This window comes from Tamandua tetradactyla, chromosome 13, assembly GCF_023851605.1.
Source record: "Tamandua tetradactyla isolate mTamTet1 chromosome 13, mTamTet1.pri, whole genome shotgun sequence".
In the NCBI taxonomy this organism is placed as follows: Eukaryota; Metazoa; Chordata; class Mammalia; order Pilosa; family Myrmecophagidae; genus Tamandua; species Tamandua tetradactyla.
In genome coordinates, this window is record NC_135339.1 from 28,949,288 (window position 1) to 28,967,105 (window position 17,818).

A 17,818-nucleotide genomic window follows, 5' to 3' on the forward strand; every position below is an offset into this window, starting at 1 on the left:
TTACACCCTATTCTAGAGAGATTTAATGTGTTTCTGGTTATATACAGGACAGTTGAGTATTGTTAGGTGAAAGAAAAATGTGTTTTATTGTTTTTTTATTTAGAAGTTAGGTATGGTTTAAGGTGATAGGTATAGCTGCCAAGTTGACAAGGGGTGGACTGTCATGGTCAGGTTCATGTGTTGCTGGTTTGAAATGAGATATGTACCCTAGGAAAGCCATGTTTTAATCCTAATCCCATTTTGTAAAGGTAGAATAATCCCTCTTCAATACTGTATGTTTGAAACTGTAATCAGATCATCTCCCTGGAGATGTGATTTAATCAAGAGTGGTTGTTAAGCTGGATTAGATGATGACATGTCTCCACCCATTTCGGTGGGGTTTTTTTTTTTTTTTTTTTTACATGGGCAGGCACAGGAAATCGAACCCGGGTCCTCTGGCATCGCAGGCAAGCGTTCCTGTCTGTTGAGCCACCATGGCCCGCCCGATTTCGGTGGGTCTTGATTAAGTTTCTGGAGTCCTGTAAAAGAGGAAATATTTTGGAGAATGGAGAGTCAGAGAGAGCAAAGAATACTGCAGCACCATGAAGCAGAGAGTTCATCAGCCAGCACTTTGGAGATGAAGAAGGAAGATATCTCCCAGTGAGCTTCATGAACTGGGAAGCCAGGAGAGAAAGCTAGCAGATGATACCGTGTTTGCCATGTGTCCTTCCAGCTGAGAGAGACACCGTGACTGTGTTCGCCAGTGCCTTTTCATTTGAGAGAGAAACCCTGAACTTCATTGGCCTTCTGGAACCAAGATATCTTTCCCTGGATACCTTTGATTGGACGTTTCTATAGATTTGCTTTAATTGGGACATTATCTCAGGCTTAGAAGTGTAAACTAGCAACTTATTAAATTCCCCTTTTTAAAAGCCACTCCATTTCTGGTATATTGCATTCAGGCAGCTAGCAAAGTAGAACCTGTGTCAACTTGGCGAAGTGGTGGTACCTATTTGTCTGATTGGACAAATGCTGGCCTGTCTGTTGGGATGAGGACATTTCATAGAATTAAATCATGATCACATTAGCTGCATCCATAACTCATTCTATTTATAATCAGCTGAGGGGCATGTCTTCTGCAATGAGTGATGCTTAATCTAATCACTGGAAGCCTTTTAAAGAGGATTCAGAAGAGATAGGCTCTCTTCCTTCTTTGACTGGCGAGCCTCTCCTGTGGAGTTCGCTCAGACCCTCCATTGGAGTCATTGGCTTCACAGCCTGCCCTGTGGATTTTGGACACTGCATTCCCACTGTTGCGTGAGACACTTTTATAAATTTTATATTTGCGAGTGTTTCTTGTTGATTCTCTTTCTCTAGAGAACCTTAACCCCAATACAACAACTAAAAGTAGAAGTGGAAAAGGGGAAAGGGCGACCTTACTACTGACCCCACAGAAATAAAAAAGAGTATGTAAGGATAGTATGAACAGCTATATGCCAACAAATTAGATAACATAGATGAAATAAATTTCTAGAAACACACAAACTACCTATACTGATTCAAGGAATAGAAGATTTCAACAAGCGAATAACTATTAAAAAGTAAAATCAGTAATCAAAACATCCCAACAAAGAAAAGCCCAGGACCAGATAGTTTCATAGAGAATTTTATGGATAATTAAAGCATTCTATGGATAATTAACACCAATCGTGCTCACACTCTTACAAAGAAGTGAAGAGGAGGAAACACTCCCTAACTCATTCTGTGAAGCCAACATCATCCTTAAACCAAAGCCAGATAAATAAATAAAGAAAAGAAAATTACAGACCCGTTTGTCTTATAAACATAGATAACAAAATTTCTCAACAACATATTAGCAAATTGAATCCAACAACACATTAAAGAAATTGCATACTACAAGCAAGTGGAATTTATCCCAGGTATGCAAGGAATTTCAAAATAAAATCAATTAATGTAATGTACCACATTAAGAGAATAAAGAAAAAAAAAACATGATCATCTCAGTTGATGCAGAAAAAGCATGTGACAAAACGCTCATCACACGTTCTTAATAGAAACACTTAGGAAACTAGGAATAAAAGGAAACTTCCTCAACATGATAAACAGCATATATGAAAACATGACTGCTGATATCATACTTAATTGTAAAGACCGAAAGCTTTCCCTGAAAGATCAGGAAGAAGACAAGAATGCCCACTGCCACCACTGTTATTCAACAGTGTACTATAAGTTTTAGCCAGAACAGTTAAACAAGACGGACATAAAAGGCATCCAAATTAGAAAGGAAAAAGTGAAACTTTCCCTATGCAAATGGCATGGTCTTGTGTACAGAAAATCTACAACAAAGCTCATAGAGGTAATAAATCTGCAGAATGGCAGGGTACTAGATTATCACCCCAAAACCAATAGTGTTTCTCTACATTAGAAGTGAAGACTTGGAAGAAGAAATTGGGAAAAAGATTCCATATATAACAGCATCTAAAATAATCAAATATCTAGGAATAAATCTAACCAAGGATGTAAAGGGCTTGCTCGTAGAAAGATACAATATGTCATTAAAAGACATCAAAGAAGACCTACATCAACAGGACATTTTGTATTCATGGATTGGAAGACTACATTATGTTAAGATGTTAATTCTTCCCTAAGTGATTTACAAATTCAATGCATTGTCAGTCAAAATGCTAGCAGCCTACTTTGCAGAAAGGAAAACCCAATCATCAAATTTATTCAACATTATAAATGAACCTATGGGACATTATGTGATGCAAAACAAGCCAGAAACAAAAGAGCAAATATTGTATTGTCTCATTTAGAAAATACTTCTAAGAAAATTGGGGCCTAGATTGTAAGCTCTTAAAGCAGTCAGCATTTAGTCCGGAGAGGTAATTGTTGTTTCTAGATTTTGAGAGGCTGTGCTGTGTATATATAACTTGGTATTTCCCTGAAACTTCGGGTACCTCTGTAACACCTAAGGCCCGTACTAGGAGTTCTGCATTTCTGAAAGTCAGCACTGACACATACAACAACTGTTAAAGAAATTGAAAAAGAGATTGGGTTTCGATGAAAGAGAAGAACGGAGCTGATCATATTGGGACTGAAGTAAATCAGAATATAGGAATAAGGAATACACTGTCTGTATTTTAGAACTTCAGCTACTATATGAAGCAAAGGAAAAAGAAGCTTATTTTGTCCAGAACCTAAATTTTCTGTAGCACATAATCTAACTCAACCGTCTAGGTAGATCATTTAAACAACCCAAACACAGAGAGTCCACAGGCTTGTAGTTCTGTATAGCTTAACATAATGCTTGGATGTATCCTAGAGTATGTTGAACAGGTAGTAAAAAAGTATTGGCAGGTGGCGCGATGGTGGCTCAGTGGCAGAATTCTCACCTGCCATGCTGGAGACCTGGTTTCAATTCCCGGTGCCTGCCCATGCCAAAAAAAAAAAAAAAAAAATATTGGCCAAGTCTTTTGAGGGATGGGAGAAAAAATACAGAGCTATTAAACTTTATCACTGGAGAAACCCTTGATACTTTCTTAGACATTAGGGACTCAAAAGTCAGTAGGCCAAGCCCTTGATCTTTTTGTTTTTTTTTTAAATATTTTTATTGAGAAATCTTCACACACATACAGTCCATACATGTTATACAATCAGTGGCTCACAATATCATCACAGTTGTGTATTCATCACCATGATCATTTTTAGAACATTTGCATCACTCTAAAAAAAGAAATCAAAAGGAAAAACTCATACATCCGATATCTTTTACCCCTCCCTCTCATTGACCACTAGTATTTCAGTCTACTCAATTTTTTACCCTTTATCCCCCTCTCATTATTTATTTATTTATTTTTCACATGAGCAGGCGCCGGCAATTGAACCCAGGTCTCCAGCATGGCAGGCAACAACTCTACCACTGAGCCTCTGTTGCCCACCCTATTTATTTATTTTTTATCCTTATTTTTTTGCTCATCTGACCATACCCTGGATAAAAGAAGCATCAGACACAACGTTTTCACAATCACATGGTCACATTGTAAAAGCTATATTGTTATATAAATGTTTTGGAGAATCATGGCTGCTGGAACACAGCTCAGCAGTTTCAGATACTTCCCTCCAGTCACTTCAATACACCGTAAATTAAAAAGGGGTAGCTATATAATGCATAAGAATAACCTCCAGCATGACCTCTTGACTCTTTGAAATCTCTCAGCCACTGAAGCTTTATTTTACCAAGCCCTTTATCGTGAGGCGCTCCCCGCCGCCCCAACTCTGCAAGTGAAAGCATTATACGTTCCCCCTATGTGGGACATGTCATCCAGGAATGAAGTCTCCCTGGCAACATGGAATATGACTCCCAGGGATGAGCCTGGCCCTGGCACCATAGGATCAATAATGCCTTCCTGACCAAAAGGGGTAAAAGAAATATAACAGATAAAGTATCGGTGGTTGGCAGAGTTCAAATAGAGTTGAGAGGCTACTCTGGAGGCTACTCTTACACATGCTTTAGCTACATATTGCTACTTATCATGGTTTGCCAAGCCCCAACCAAAACCATTCCTCAACCCTAAAGAACACCTAGTACTTTGTCTTGAGATTCTACAAAGGTTCCATGCACTATGATTACTTTCCAGAAACTTGCAACCTCTAGATGTGTTCCTAGGCCAGATAAATCCCGAAATCCAGAGGGGCCAGCCTCTCCAGAACATCAGCCAGTTCTGTCCTCCATCCCATATTGTCAACAGCCCTTTCCAGAGTGAACAAGTTAGAATGGGCATGGCCCAAAAACCCCTAAAGAGTGACAGAAAGATCAAAAGAGAGGGTGGAGTTATAACATAGAAGATAGGATTTAACAAGAGTATGATTGCTGTATCATTATATTGATATTTCTTTTAGTCTCCAGTGTCTTAGAGCAGCTAGAAGAAAAAACCTAAAATTGTGAAATTGTAACCCATATCAAACTCAGAAATCAGTTTTACAACTAATTGTTGGGGTGTGCTTTCAAATTTGTTATATATATATATATATACATATATATATATATGTATGTATGTATATGTTATTTTTTATGCACACAAAAATATTATATGGAAGGGTAAGGAGCCTCAAATAGCCAAAACTGTCTTGAAAAAGAACAAGAACAAAAGTTAGAGGAATCACACTTCCTTGTCTTAAAACCTATTACAGAGTTATAGTGGTCAAACAGCATGGTACTGTCAGAAGGACAAACCCTGAAACACTCCTCATGTTTTTCTGTTCTTTTCTCTATCTGTTCTTCTGAGTGTGTGATTTTGATTGTCCTGTCTTCTATTACACTGATTCTTCTGCTTGTTCAAATTTGCTGTTGAATGCCTCTAGTGTATTTTTAATCTCCATTACTGTGTTTTTCATTCCCATAATTTCTGTTATGTTCCTTTTAAGCTTTTCTAATATTTTTCCTCATATATTGTCTTCCTAATGTCTTTTAGCTCTCTTTATATATTAGTTTATTTCTATCATATTTTCTTTTGACTCCTTGAATTGATTTAGATTTGTTGGAACTTGTTTTATTAGATGTTCCAAAATCTGTGTTTCCTCTGAAGTTTTAATCTGTTTCCTTGACTAAAGCATATCTTCCTCTTACTTAGTATGGCTTGTAATTTTTTGCTAATGTCTGGGCATCTGATTATTTTGATGTACTAACTCTGAAAGTCAGTTTTTCCCTCTTACCTAGGGTTTTATTGTAGAGTGGCTATTTGTTAAGGCTTTTGAACTCTTTGTCCAGCTTGTACTGAACCTTTAGAGGAGCCTATATTCAGTTGTTCAGATTTTTAAAATTATTTTGTACCTTGTTTCTTGCCCTGTACGTGTGGTTCAAATTTTATGTGTAATTATTTCTCTTCCAGAAAGTGGCTTCCTTTCCTATGTCCCTTCTCCAGGAGTCCTGAGTTCTGTTTGTTTTGTATAGACTTTTCTACCCAGCTCTTATGACTTGCTAAACTGCTCTGCCTACTAAGTACCCTCTTTTCCTTACACAGAATTTTCAGTCTTCGGACTATCATGCCTTAATGCAATTTAATTTTCCCTTTTTTTTCTGTGAGGATTTTCTGCCTCCAGTAATTTCCACTTTAGGGTATCACACCCCAGAGAGCCAGATGGTATTAGTGTTCAAAAATGCCCATTTTTTTCCTTTAGGTATTCCAGCAATTAGAGACTAGGTTGGGTGCATGTGCTGCTTTCTAACAGTTCCCATGTGGGAACTTTTGTTTCCATGTTAGGGTGTCCCACCTCAGGAAGCTAGATGAGGTCAGTGTTCACAAATACTGCCTTTTTTATTTAGTTGCTCCAGCAATTAGAGACTTTGTTGAGTATGTGTACCTCTTGCCAACAGTTCCGCTGTGGGTCTCTGTTGTTTCCTAAGAATATTTTTGTATGGACATGCTTTCAGTTGCTTGGGTTTCATCTTAACTCTATGTGGCCTTGATGTGCCTGGATGTCCATGGGGTTCTAAATCACTGCTCTGAGTGGTTCTGTCTTTTGTGGTGGGAGGGGGTACTTGGGAAAGAGTGCTGCCACTGTGTGACTCTTACTGCATGGGACTGAGTGAGGGACATCTGGACTGGCAGGTTCAAGTCGCAGATCTTCTACCTTCCTTTTTGGTGTTTTCTTTTCTTTATTCAGCATTTGTGGAGTCCTTCTCCAGTCTCTGTCTTCCTCTAGAGTTCCAAGTAAGTGTGTTTACTTCATTTACGAGTTGTTTCCTAGAAAATATTCCTGAGGAATGTCTCATGTCACCATCTTGATGATGTTGCTCTCAGCCTCTCAGTGGTCATGTGTTCTTTTTCAGTGCCTTTTTTCTCTGCTAATATATATCTCAACAGAAGCAGAGCATATTGTCTGTAATCTTTGGGCTTGGGGCTGTTTCCTGACTGATTGTTTCTCTTTCTAGGACTCCTCTGGGTCGTGCAAGAGCATGGCTACGATTAGCCCTCATGCAAAAAAAGATGGCTGATTACCTGCGTTGCTTAATTATCCAGAGGGATCTTCTGAGGTTAGTACCATTAAATCATGATTATTTTCATTTTTTATCTCATGTAAATGCTGTGTTTCAAAAAGAATTGAAAGTATAGGGGGTGCAAGGGTAGTTCAGTGGTAGAATTCTCGCTTGCCATGTGGGAGACCTGGGTTCGATTCCCGGCCTTGTATTTCCCAAAAACAAAAAATTCAACAAATGGTGCTGCAGTAACAGGATAGTCACATGGGAAAGGAATGAAATGTGACCCCCACCAACACCATACAAAAAAAAAAAAAAAAGAAGAAGAATTAGAAGTGTAGCATACAAGTATATATAAAATACAGAATGGTGTCATCCATCATTTTGAGTTAAGGAAGGTGGCCTCCACGTTCCCTAGTGTCTTCTTTGCTTCTACCTCGACTGCCCCTTGACCACAGATATGTCTTGGGACTGAAACCAGTTCCAAAGTCGTGGTGGTTGCTTCCACTGGCGTGGAGGAGGTGGTGGCCGAGGCGGCCTCTGTGATATCTGCTTCCTGCTGCCTGTCATGGGCCTCAATCAGAACTGCAGGCCCATGGGTCCTGGCCCTGGCCAGGGTGGTCCCAAGCCCCTGAACCTACCACCACCTCCACAACAACAACAGCAGCAGCCACCACCACAATAGCAGCTACTGCATCAGCAACCACAAAGCAACCACATCAGCAGCTGCCGCTGCTACCATAGGGCTCATCCAAGCCTTTTGTTCCTCAGGGACCTGGCCTTGCTCCTGTAGTAGGCAGCGCTCCACTGGTCTCCAGCTTGGCTCTGCCTGCCAGTTCCTCGACCTCTGCTGCCCTTCGAGGGCCAGGCCCCACCCCAACTCCACCGCCTGTGGTCACCTCGGTGCCCCCTAGAGCACTTCCACCCACACTGCTGAGCAATGGGGTTCTGACCACTCTCCCTCAGATCCCGGGGCCTGCTACCTCTACCCACAGGAGGCCTAGACCCCGGGCCTAAGCAGGGCCCAGGACTCAGTGGCCCCAAAGAGGGCAAAATGCCACATGGGCCGAAACCCAGAGGTGGCCTGAGCCTAAATATTACTGGCGGCTACCTCAAGCTGCCTCACTGAGGAGGCAGGGAGTCCTGTGGAGGCTGGCAGCACCATCCACCCTACCACCAGCTGCACTACCAGGGGCCCCCCATCTGGCAGACTAGGCAGCTGCAGTGAAGAGATCTCTGCTTCCAAGGGATTTAAAACAAACTTGTTTCTCTTGAGGAGGCCTGGAGAGAAAACTTATACACAGTGCTGTTGGTTGCTTGTTGGTAATCTACCTGTTGATGTCACAGAGGATGAATTCAAAAGATTGTTTGCTAAATATGGAGAACAGGAGAAGTTTTTATCAACAATGGCAAAGGATTTGGATTTATTAAACTTGAATCTAGAGCCTTGGTGGAAATTGCCAAAGCTAAACTTGATGATGTATCCATGAGAGGGAGACAGCTTTGGGTTCACTTTGCTACACATGCTGCTGCCCTTTTTATTCATAATCTTTCTCCTTATGTTTCCAATGAACTTTTGGAAGAAGGCTTTAACCAGTTTGGTCCTGTTGAAAGGGCTGTTGTAATTGTGAATGATCATGGAAGATCCACAGGGAAACGCATTGTTGTATTTGCTTCTAAACTGGCAACAAGAAAACCATTTGAACGAAGGAGTGAAGGTGTTTTCAGACAACTTCTCTTCCAGTTATTGTCGAACCATTTGAACAATTAGATGATGAAGATGGTCTTCCTGAAAAACTTGCAGAGAAGATTCCAGTGTATCAGAAGGAGAGAAACATTTCCTTGTTTTTCCCTGCATGGCACATTTGACTATGAATATTCTCAGCAATGGAAGTCCTTGGGTGAAATGAAAAAAACAACAGAAGGAACAAGTTGAAAAAAAAAAAAAAACAGCATGAAAGATGCAAAGGACAGAGCATCAGGCAACTCTTTTATGTCAAGATTTGGTGAGACACCAGGAAGGATTAAAAGGCATAAGAGAATTTCGCAATCAAGAAATGCAAGGAGGGTGGGCCACGGTGACTCAACAGGCAGAGTTCCTGCCTGCCATGACAGAGACCCAGGTTCGATTCCCAGTGCCTGCCCATGCAAAAAAAAAAAAAAAGAAATGCAAGGAAATACAGTTGAGGCAAGATGAGGAATGACATAGAAGGGAAGAAGAGGTGATGATTTGTTAACATGAGATGAAAGAACAAATCAGACATCAAAGAGAAGAAAGCTACAGGCAGACAAGGATGCATGGGTCCAAGAGAAAGAGACATGAGAATGGATAGTGGAGGAGCACTGAACGTGGGAGATCTAGAGGCCAGAAATTTCACCACTAGGTGGTGGTGGGGGGCTTAGGTTATGAAGCCAATCTCAGAGTTCTACCACAAACCTCGAGTGGTTCCATGATGGGAGGCGACATCTGAGCGCTTTGGGCAGGGAGGTGCAGGGCCTGTGGATAGACAGGGTCCTAGAGGAATGGGGCCTGGAACTCCAGCAGGATATGGTAGAGGGAGAGAAGAGTATGAAGGCCCAAACAAAAAACCTCAATTTTAGATTTGATATCTAGCTTTCATTCCAGTTTGTTTTGTCTTTTCTTGTTTTGCTATCACCTTTTAAATTCTTGCATTTTAGTAAGAAAGCTACCTTTTATGGATGTTAGCAGTTTATTGACCTAATAATTGTAAACGATCTGTTTGGGCAGGTAAAATAATGTACCACAGAGTTTAAAGCAGGAGAAATTTTTTTTCCTTTATTTTTAAAACTGTATAATGTCCCTCAAGATATAGCAGTGTACCTTTTGCCACTGAATTCCGAAGTGTACCAATTTTTTTTTTTTTACTATGCTTCAGATAAATAGCAAAATAGTTATATTATTGATCTTCAACTTTGCCGTTCATGCTTCTATGCACATTAGGCTGGTATTCCACTTTGAAAGCGTGAATATCTAGGCCTTTGAATGGCATGTGCCATTTCTGGGAAATGAATTTGGAGACTAAGTATTGCTCTCTACAAATAACTGCCCCCTTGTTTTAAAAAGAAGTGCATATTGACGAAGTTTCATTATTCGATTTCTTTGGCATTATAAGAAGCAAAGCGGTGCTAAGTAAGTATTTTTAAATGTTTATGTAAGTAAAGCTGAATTGTAAATCTTCATTCAGGAATGTGTATTAAGATTATGGAATGGGTGTCAGAACTATTGGTAGTGCAGATAGTGTGGGTTTGGCCAAATGGATCTTTTAAATGAATCTATCCTTTCCTTGAAAGTATTTGATGAAAAAAGTGGAAAGATCATTATTTTTATGTTCCCCCATCCTTGTTTTTAAAAGAACAAATCCCAAGACCTACAAATGGCTGTACTAAACTTTTACATTTGAATATAAGGTGGTTAAACATGGAAAAGGAAAGTATATATAAAATACAATATCATGGCATGACATAAGAAAAGCAAAGTGAGAAAGAAAAACACGGTGGGGACATAACATGAATCTGGACCTGGCCTAAAAATTAAATACTATAGCCAGCCATTAAGGGGGAATTTTTTTTTTTTTTTTTGTATGCTCTATGGTCGGGTCACATTTCATTATTTTTTCCATGAAAATAATGTGTGTATCCCAGTATTCAATCCCAGTAACATCCCAGTAACACACATTATTCCATGTGCGTTATTGCAGTACCATTTGTTGAATTTTTGTTTGTTTTGCTTGTTTTTTGGTAAGTGCGTAGACCAGGAATCGAACCTGGGTCTCCCTCTTGACAGGCAGGAACTGTACCACTGAACTACCCTTGTACCCCAAAGGGAAAATTTATATAGTTCATATTTTTAAGTTAGTTTTAATTTTCTGAGTTACAGTTAATTCTATGGATAAAAATTTGTATTGGAACTTGGGGCTTTAATTTCAGAGGTCTCTTTTTGGATCTTCTATGTCCAAACTGCTTCTTCAACTACATTTGTTGGCACTGTTTAAGTCTTCAGTTTAAATTCGAGGCCAAATATTTAAGACAGCGTTTTAGAGCGGGGCAGTCAGTCCTCAAAGATTGTGGGCCTATAACAGTCCTCCAATTCACCCTTTGATTTTTTAGAGTGCCTCTTTGATGTTCTGATGAATGTGGTCCTGTTTCTGGCTCTACTTGTGACTCTGTTTTACTTCTTGGTTTTCCCATTTGTTAAATGAGAAGAATCATTCTTTAACATCTGCAATGTCTTAATGATATCTGAAGTTTAATTGAAGTGTTTAAATAACATTCATGGGACTTCTTGGGGGAAAACGAGACAGTGATAACCAGTGCTCTGAATATAAACAAATTCATCTTAGTTTTTAGACTGTCCTTTTTATTTCATTAGTCTCTTGTCTGAACATTTTAAAAACGTAAATATCCATAACTGTCTTTGATTATTATCTATTAAGAACATTTGCAGTACACACATCAAATGCATTGATTAGCATATGACTTGTTTTGATTAGCATATGAAATGTTTTGTTTTTTCATTGCCCCACCTCAGTCCTAATTCCTGTGATTGAAAATTCAATTCTAATAATGGTGTCATCAAATCAGTAACAGTCACCATGTCCTCCTGGGGGTCAGGAACATTTCAGGCCTCAGTGATGTCTCTATTTTTTTATGTTTTTCTCTTTGCTTCTCCTCTTTTCTCTTTAAATTTTCCTTTCGTCTTTTATTTCTTTCAGTCCCTTTCTTTTTAACAGTATAAAGTATAGACTCTTAAAATTAAAAGTTTTAGAAAGTTACTCCCTTGTAGAAAGGCCAATTTAATAATACCTAACTTAGGATGGTTCCATGTCAGTAAAAAGGTGTTGAGATTTTAAATTTTAGTTTATAAAATAAATTTGTAATTTAAGGTTTTTATTTTCACAGTGAATTCTATGAGTATCATGCACTAATGATGGAAGAGGAAGGAGCAGTAATTGTTGGGCTGCTGGTTGGCCTGAATGTGATAGATGCTAATCTGTGTGTAAAGGGGGAAGATTTAGACTCACAAGTAAGTGAGAGTGATTAATACCAAGTGCAAAATGTTTTCTGCTTGTACTGTTTCTCTTTAACTCAGGTATCTTTCTGAGTTGTAAATAGTACTGTTAAACACTAAAGAAAAATTAAGAGTAATATTCAGTATATGTTAAAAGTATTTCTGTTAAAGTTCTATTTCTGTCCTTCAAATAATTCAGGTTGGAGTGATTGATTTTTCCATGTATTTAAAGAATGAAGAGGATACTGGAAATAAAGAAAGGTATCATTTTCATAAGTTATTTCACATGCTGTATTTATGTAGCTCTTCACAAAGCCATGTAAGGTCCATCTATTTGTGGTGTGTTTTTTTCCTTTTAGTCTTTTAGTTTCTGCTTTGCTTCATTTTCAGTTCCATTTAAAGCTTTATAAAGTAAATTTGGGAAGATTGCTTTGAAGGTTGTTTTAGTATTAAATAGGACTTTTGTTCACACCTATAATTCCTAAGACCTATTTTATGTTTTGTGATAAAAGTGATTAAAGCTCATTAGTCACATGCTTATAAATAAATTTTGGTTTATTTCAAGATCCTATTGTTTTTAATTGTAAGATATACTGATGGTATTAATAAGTTTAATATTAGCACATTATTTATTCATTCAGCTGTTAAGTTATAGTCATTCAGCTGTTAAGGAATTACAGAGATTATAAATTTTTGTTTTTAGGACATAATTATATATGAACATTATTGTTTTATAATATTTTAGATGATTCAGAAATTTTTTTTTAATCCACTAAATCTTTACAAATTAGCACAAAGGTACTTTATTTTCCCCTCTAGGAATGTTCAGATTGCTGCCATCTTGGATCAGAAGAATTATGTTGAAGAGTTAAATAGACAACTGAAGTAAGTATTATGGATACTTAGCAAATTTATCAGTATTGTCTAGTTTCATTTATTTTCCTTCAAATCAGTATAACCCTATTCCTTTTCTTCTGAGTCTTTGAGAAGAGGGCGAAGAGACAGAGAATGGAGATTAAGAATGTAGAAAATTCTTTGAGATAATTCATTTTTTAGTGCAATTTTATTGAAATATATATTTGCATACTATATAATCATCCAAAGTATGCAATGAGTGGTTCACAGTATCATCATATAGTTGTGTATTCATCATCACAATAGATTTTTGAAAATTTTCATTACTTCAAAAAAAAAAGAATAAAATTAAAAATAAAAGTTAAAAAATAACACCTAAAACATCCCATTACCTCACCCCCCATTATTTATTAATTTTTTGTCTATATTTTCTTAGTTATCTATCCATACACTGGATAAAGGGAGTCTCAGTCACAAGGTTTTCTCAATCACACAGTCACACCTGAAAAGCTATACAGTTATACAGTCATTTTCAAGAATCAAGCCTATTGGATTGCAGTTCAGCAGTATCAAGTATTTCCCTCTAGCTACTCCAGTACACCAAAAACTGAAAAGGAATGTCTACATACTATATAAGAATAACCTCTAGAAAGACCTCTCAACCCTATTTGAAATTTCTCAGCCACTGAAACTTTGTTTCATTTCTCTCCTCCCCCTTTTGGTCAAGAAGGCTTTCTCAATCTTACAGTGCAGGGGCCAGGTTCACCTCCAGGATTTCATGTGGCCAGGTTCACCTCCGGGATTTCATGTTGCTGCGGAGATTTACGCCTCTGGTGGTCATGTTCCACATAGGGGCAGGGCAGTGAGTTCACCTGTGGAGTTGGCTAAGAGAGAGAGGCCACATCTAAGCAACAAAAGAGGTTCTCTGGGTTGCCTCTTAGGCATAATCGTAAGTAGGTTTAGCTTCTCCTTTGCAAGAATAAGTTTCATAAGGGCAAGCCCCAAGAATGAGGGTCAGGCCCATAAACTTGGCAGTCCCCAGTACTTGAGAGAATATCAGATCTTCCCCAGTTGGAGAAATTTAATATTTCTGCCTTTCTCCCCAGTCCCTCAAAAAATTTTGCAAATATCTCTTAATCTTTTGTCCAGATTACTCTGGGATGTGTCAGGGTATCACACTAACCTGTGTAGACCAACAAGGAGATAATTCATTTTTAATCGAAAATGAGAGATTTTTAAGAAGAATTGTCGTAGAATTTAAATAGAACATTAATCTTATACCTTTGAGGAAAAAAAGGCTAGTAAGCTGGATTTTTATAGCATTTTGATGGTTCACAATTCATTTTTCATACATGAAGGGCTTCATGTGTAAATGTGGCTATCTTCCATATTGGAATTTTTCTCCTTACAGTGTCACCTGATTGTTGAAGCCATCAGAGTGAATACTCTGAGAAGAATTTCTGAGATCTGTATGTGAAATAATATAATGCAATTCTGACCAGTCATATGTGTTGTGAGGCACATAGGTAATTAAAATTTTTCTAGTAGCCACATTTAAAAGGTACACAAGAAATAGGTGAAATTAATTTGAATAGTATATTTTACTTAATCCAGTATATCTGAAATATCATTTTAACATGTAATCAATATAAAAAATCATTAATGAGATATTTTATGTATATAATTTTTTATACCAAGTCTTCAAAATCCAGTGTATGTTTTATACTTATAGCACATTTCAATTTGACCAGCTACATTTCAAGTGCTCAGTGCCTGTGGCTCATGGCTACCATGCTGGACAGCACAGGTATAGTGATGAGTATTTGTTACATAGTTAGAGATGGACAGTTCTCATTTATTAAATTTAATAAGTAAAAATGACTATTTCTGGGTGATAGGAATACAGATTATTTTATTTTATTCTTTATTTTACTTTTCTGAGTGTCACACGTGATCATTATTACTTTTACAATAAGAAAATACAATTAGACTTTTTCCCTTTTAGAAAAAGAAACTAATAAACTGTGACTTGCTTTCTCTCTGAAGTTATAGAGACAGTAAAGACTTCACATCAGTGTTTATATGTTTTTTCCATCATGATTTTTTAGGAATAGACATTGGAAATACATGTGTATTTTATAATTTATTTTCCTGAAGTTGTATTTCTAAATTCAGCCTTGTATTGCTTATTTATTTATTTTTAAGCTTTTATTAAATTTCTTGGAATAGGAAATTCACATCATTCAAACATCAAAAGATAGAAAAGGAGCATAAAATGGAAACCATTTGGTTTCTCTCTTCTGGAATATTTAATATACCGAGTTCTTATGTGTGCCTCAAGAGATGTTTTATGCAAATTAGCAAGAATATACACATACTATATTCCTTTCCCCTATTTTTACATATAAAGTAGCATATTTTTTACACTATTTTGCGCTTTCCTTTTTTCACTCAACAGTTTATTTTGGAATCTGTTCCGTCTAGTTCAAAAGAAGTTTCACACTCTCAATCTTCTGTATTATATGTATTAATCAATTACAGCAGTACTAGTGTTTTACTTTTGTGTGCTTTATGCATTTAAAATGTTTCATTGTCTTTTCTAATTTGAAAGTGGTTCTTGTACATTTAGAATATTTAGAAAGTACAGAAAACGGATATAAAACAGAACTTACCTACAACCATATCTAACACAAAGAAAATCATTGTTGAGGATTTATTACTTTCAAACTACTCTTTTGATTATTGTTATTTTATTGATCCTTAAATAAACACAAGATAAATATTATTGTCCTATTTTATAAATAGGGAAACTAAGCTCAGAAAGTTTTTTTAAAAATATTTTAATCGAGAAATCTTCACACTATATAGTCCATATGTGGTGTACAATCATTGGCTCACAATATCACATAGTTGTGTATCATCACCATGATCATTTTTAGAACATTTGCATCATTTCAGAAAAAGAAACAAAAAGAAAAAACTCATATATACCATACCCTTTACCCCTCCATCTCATTCTACCCAAATTTTTACCCTTTATTTCCCCCCACTATTTATTTTTATCCTTATTTTTTAATTCATCTGTACATGCCCTGGATAAAAGGCGCATTAGACACAAGGTTTTCACAATCACACAGTCATGCTGTAAAAGCTATATCCATCGTCTTCAAGAATTGAGGCTATTGGAAGACAGCTCGACAGTTTCAGGTACTTCCCTCCAGACACTCCAATACACCATCAACTAAAAAGAAATATCTATATAATGCATAAGAATAACCTCCAAGATAACCTCTTGACTCTGTTTGAAATCTCTCAGCCACTGATTTATTTTGCTTCATTTCTCCCTTCCCTCTTTTGGTCAAGAAATCTTTTTCAATCCCATGATCCTGGGTTCCAGCTAATCCTGGAAGTTCTGTCCCATGTTGCCAGGGAGATTAACACCCCTTGGAGTCATGTCCCATGTAGAGGGGAGTTCACCTACCAAGTTGGCTTAGAGAGAAGCCACATCTGAGCAACAAAGAAGTTCTCTGAGGGTGACTCTTAGGCATCATTATAAGTAGGTTTAGCTTCTCCTTTGTAGGAATAAGTTTCATAGGGGCAAACCTCGAGATTGAGGGCTCAGCCTATTGAATTGGTTCTCCCTGCTGTTTGCGAGAATATCAAGAATTTCCCAGATGGGGAAGTTGAGTATTTCCTCCTTTCTCCCCAGTCCCCCAAGGGGAGTTTGCAAATACTTTTTTATTCTCTACCCAAATTATTCTGGGATATATCAGGCATCATACTAACCTGTACAAACCAACAAGATCTCATGCTGTATTCAAGATTCCATGTACTTACGGTGTTCAACTAAACTGGCCATATTAGGAAATCCACTACCCAAAATATAAATGTTGCACCAAATAAACATCTCTTCCTTTGTTCTCACTAGAAGTTGAAGTTTTAAAATATGAACCATATCATCCTTTACACTGTATTTTGATTTACCTTAGTCCTATCCTGATCAGCTTCATTCATCTCTCTAGTAGAAATCTGGTCACTTTTTCAACTTTTTAAAGAGTTCCCGTATAGGCCAATGCTAACTTTCATAGCTTCGGAGCTCTAATTCTGAATCTCAGGTGTCGTCTACATACCCATAGGTTCTGGGAATGACCAGGTTATATTCAAAAAGCTCAGTAACGCAGAATTTAGAAATAACAGTTACAGTTCCTGAATATATGTGACTTCTGTAAGCGCTTACAATCTAGGATCCTATACAGTAGGCCCCAACCTGATGACCCATGCTCTCTACTTCAGCTCATTGAATTTGTACATTATAGTTAGTATGTATGTGTGAGACATGATATTTATCTTTTTGTTTCTGCCATTTCATTCAATGTATAGTCCTTAAGGTTCATTCACCTAGTTCCATTCCCCACAACTTCATTCCTCCTTGTGGTCACTCAGTAGTCCATTGTAACCACATTGCATTATATTAGAAAAAGCTTGAGATGGTAGTATCAAGCAGGTTTTGAACAACAGACTTGATAAAATATACAGTAATTTCCAGTCTTAACACATTTAAACAAAAATGCCAAAAACTCGGTTATGTGGTGTAACCTGACTTTTGACTTTATCTTTGAAAGGATGGATGTTGTTTAGCTGCAGACTGTCCATGTATCTAATGCTGGGTATCTCATATTCATATTTCTCAAACCTCAGTTGATTTGGAGGTCTTTAATTTACTATGAAAGGGGAGAGAGGAAATAGAACAGAACTTAAGATGAAGACCATAGTTTTATATGTTTCATTAAGCTACTTAATTAGAAAGGGAACATTTGAAGTTCATCCTTTTAAAAATAATTTTTACTATAGTTTTTAACAATATTTAGTAATCTTTGTGTGCAATCTCCATTCAAATATTCAGTATAATTCAAATATTATAAATTAAATATAAGACCAACCCTAAGAAAGCATAA

The 17,818-nt window shown here is 37.2% G+C and overlaps 1 protein-coding gene and 1 pseudogene across 5 annotated transcripts in view; both read left to right on the forward strand.

Moving 5' to 3' along the window:
* The window catches only part of RUFY2 (RUN and FYVE domain containing 2), a 75,319-nt gene that overhangs the window by 19,896 nt on the left and 37,605 nt on the right, over window positions 1-17,818 (forward strand). For all 5 annotated transcript variants that reach the window (XM_077125108.1, XM_077125111.1, XM_077125107.1 and 2 more), the window contains exons 4-7: window positions 6,935-7,036; window positions 11,900-12,023; window positions 12,208-12,269; window positions 12,828-12,893. In XM_077125108.1, coding sequence (XP_076981223.1) covers window positions 6,935-7,036; window positions 11,900-12,023; window positions 12,208-12,269; window positions 12,828-12,893 — 354 coding nt within the window. The remainder of the gene's footprint in view (window positions 1-6,934; window positions 7,037-11,899; window positions 12,024-12,207; window positions 12,270-12,827; window positions 12,894-17,818) is intronic.
* Window positions 7,440-9,843, forward strand: LOC143653816 (splicing factor, proline- and glutamine-rich pseudogene; annotated as a pseudogene).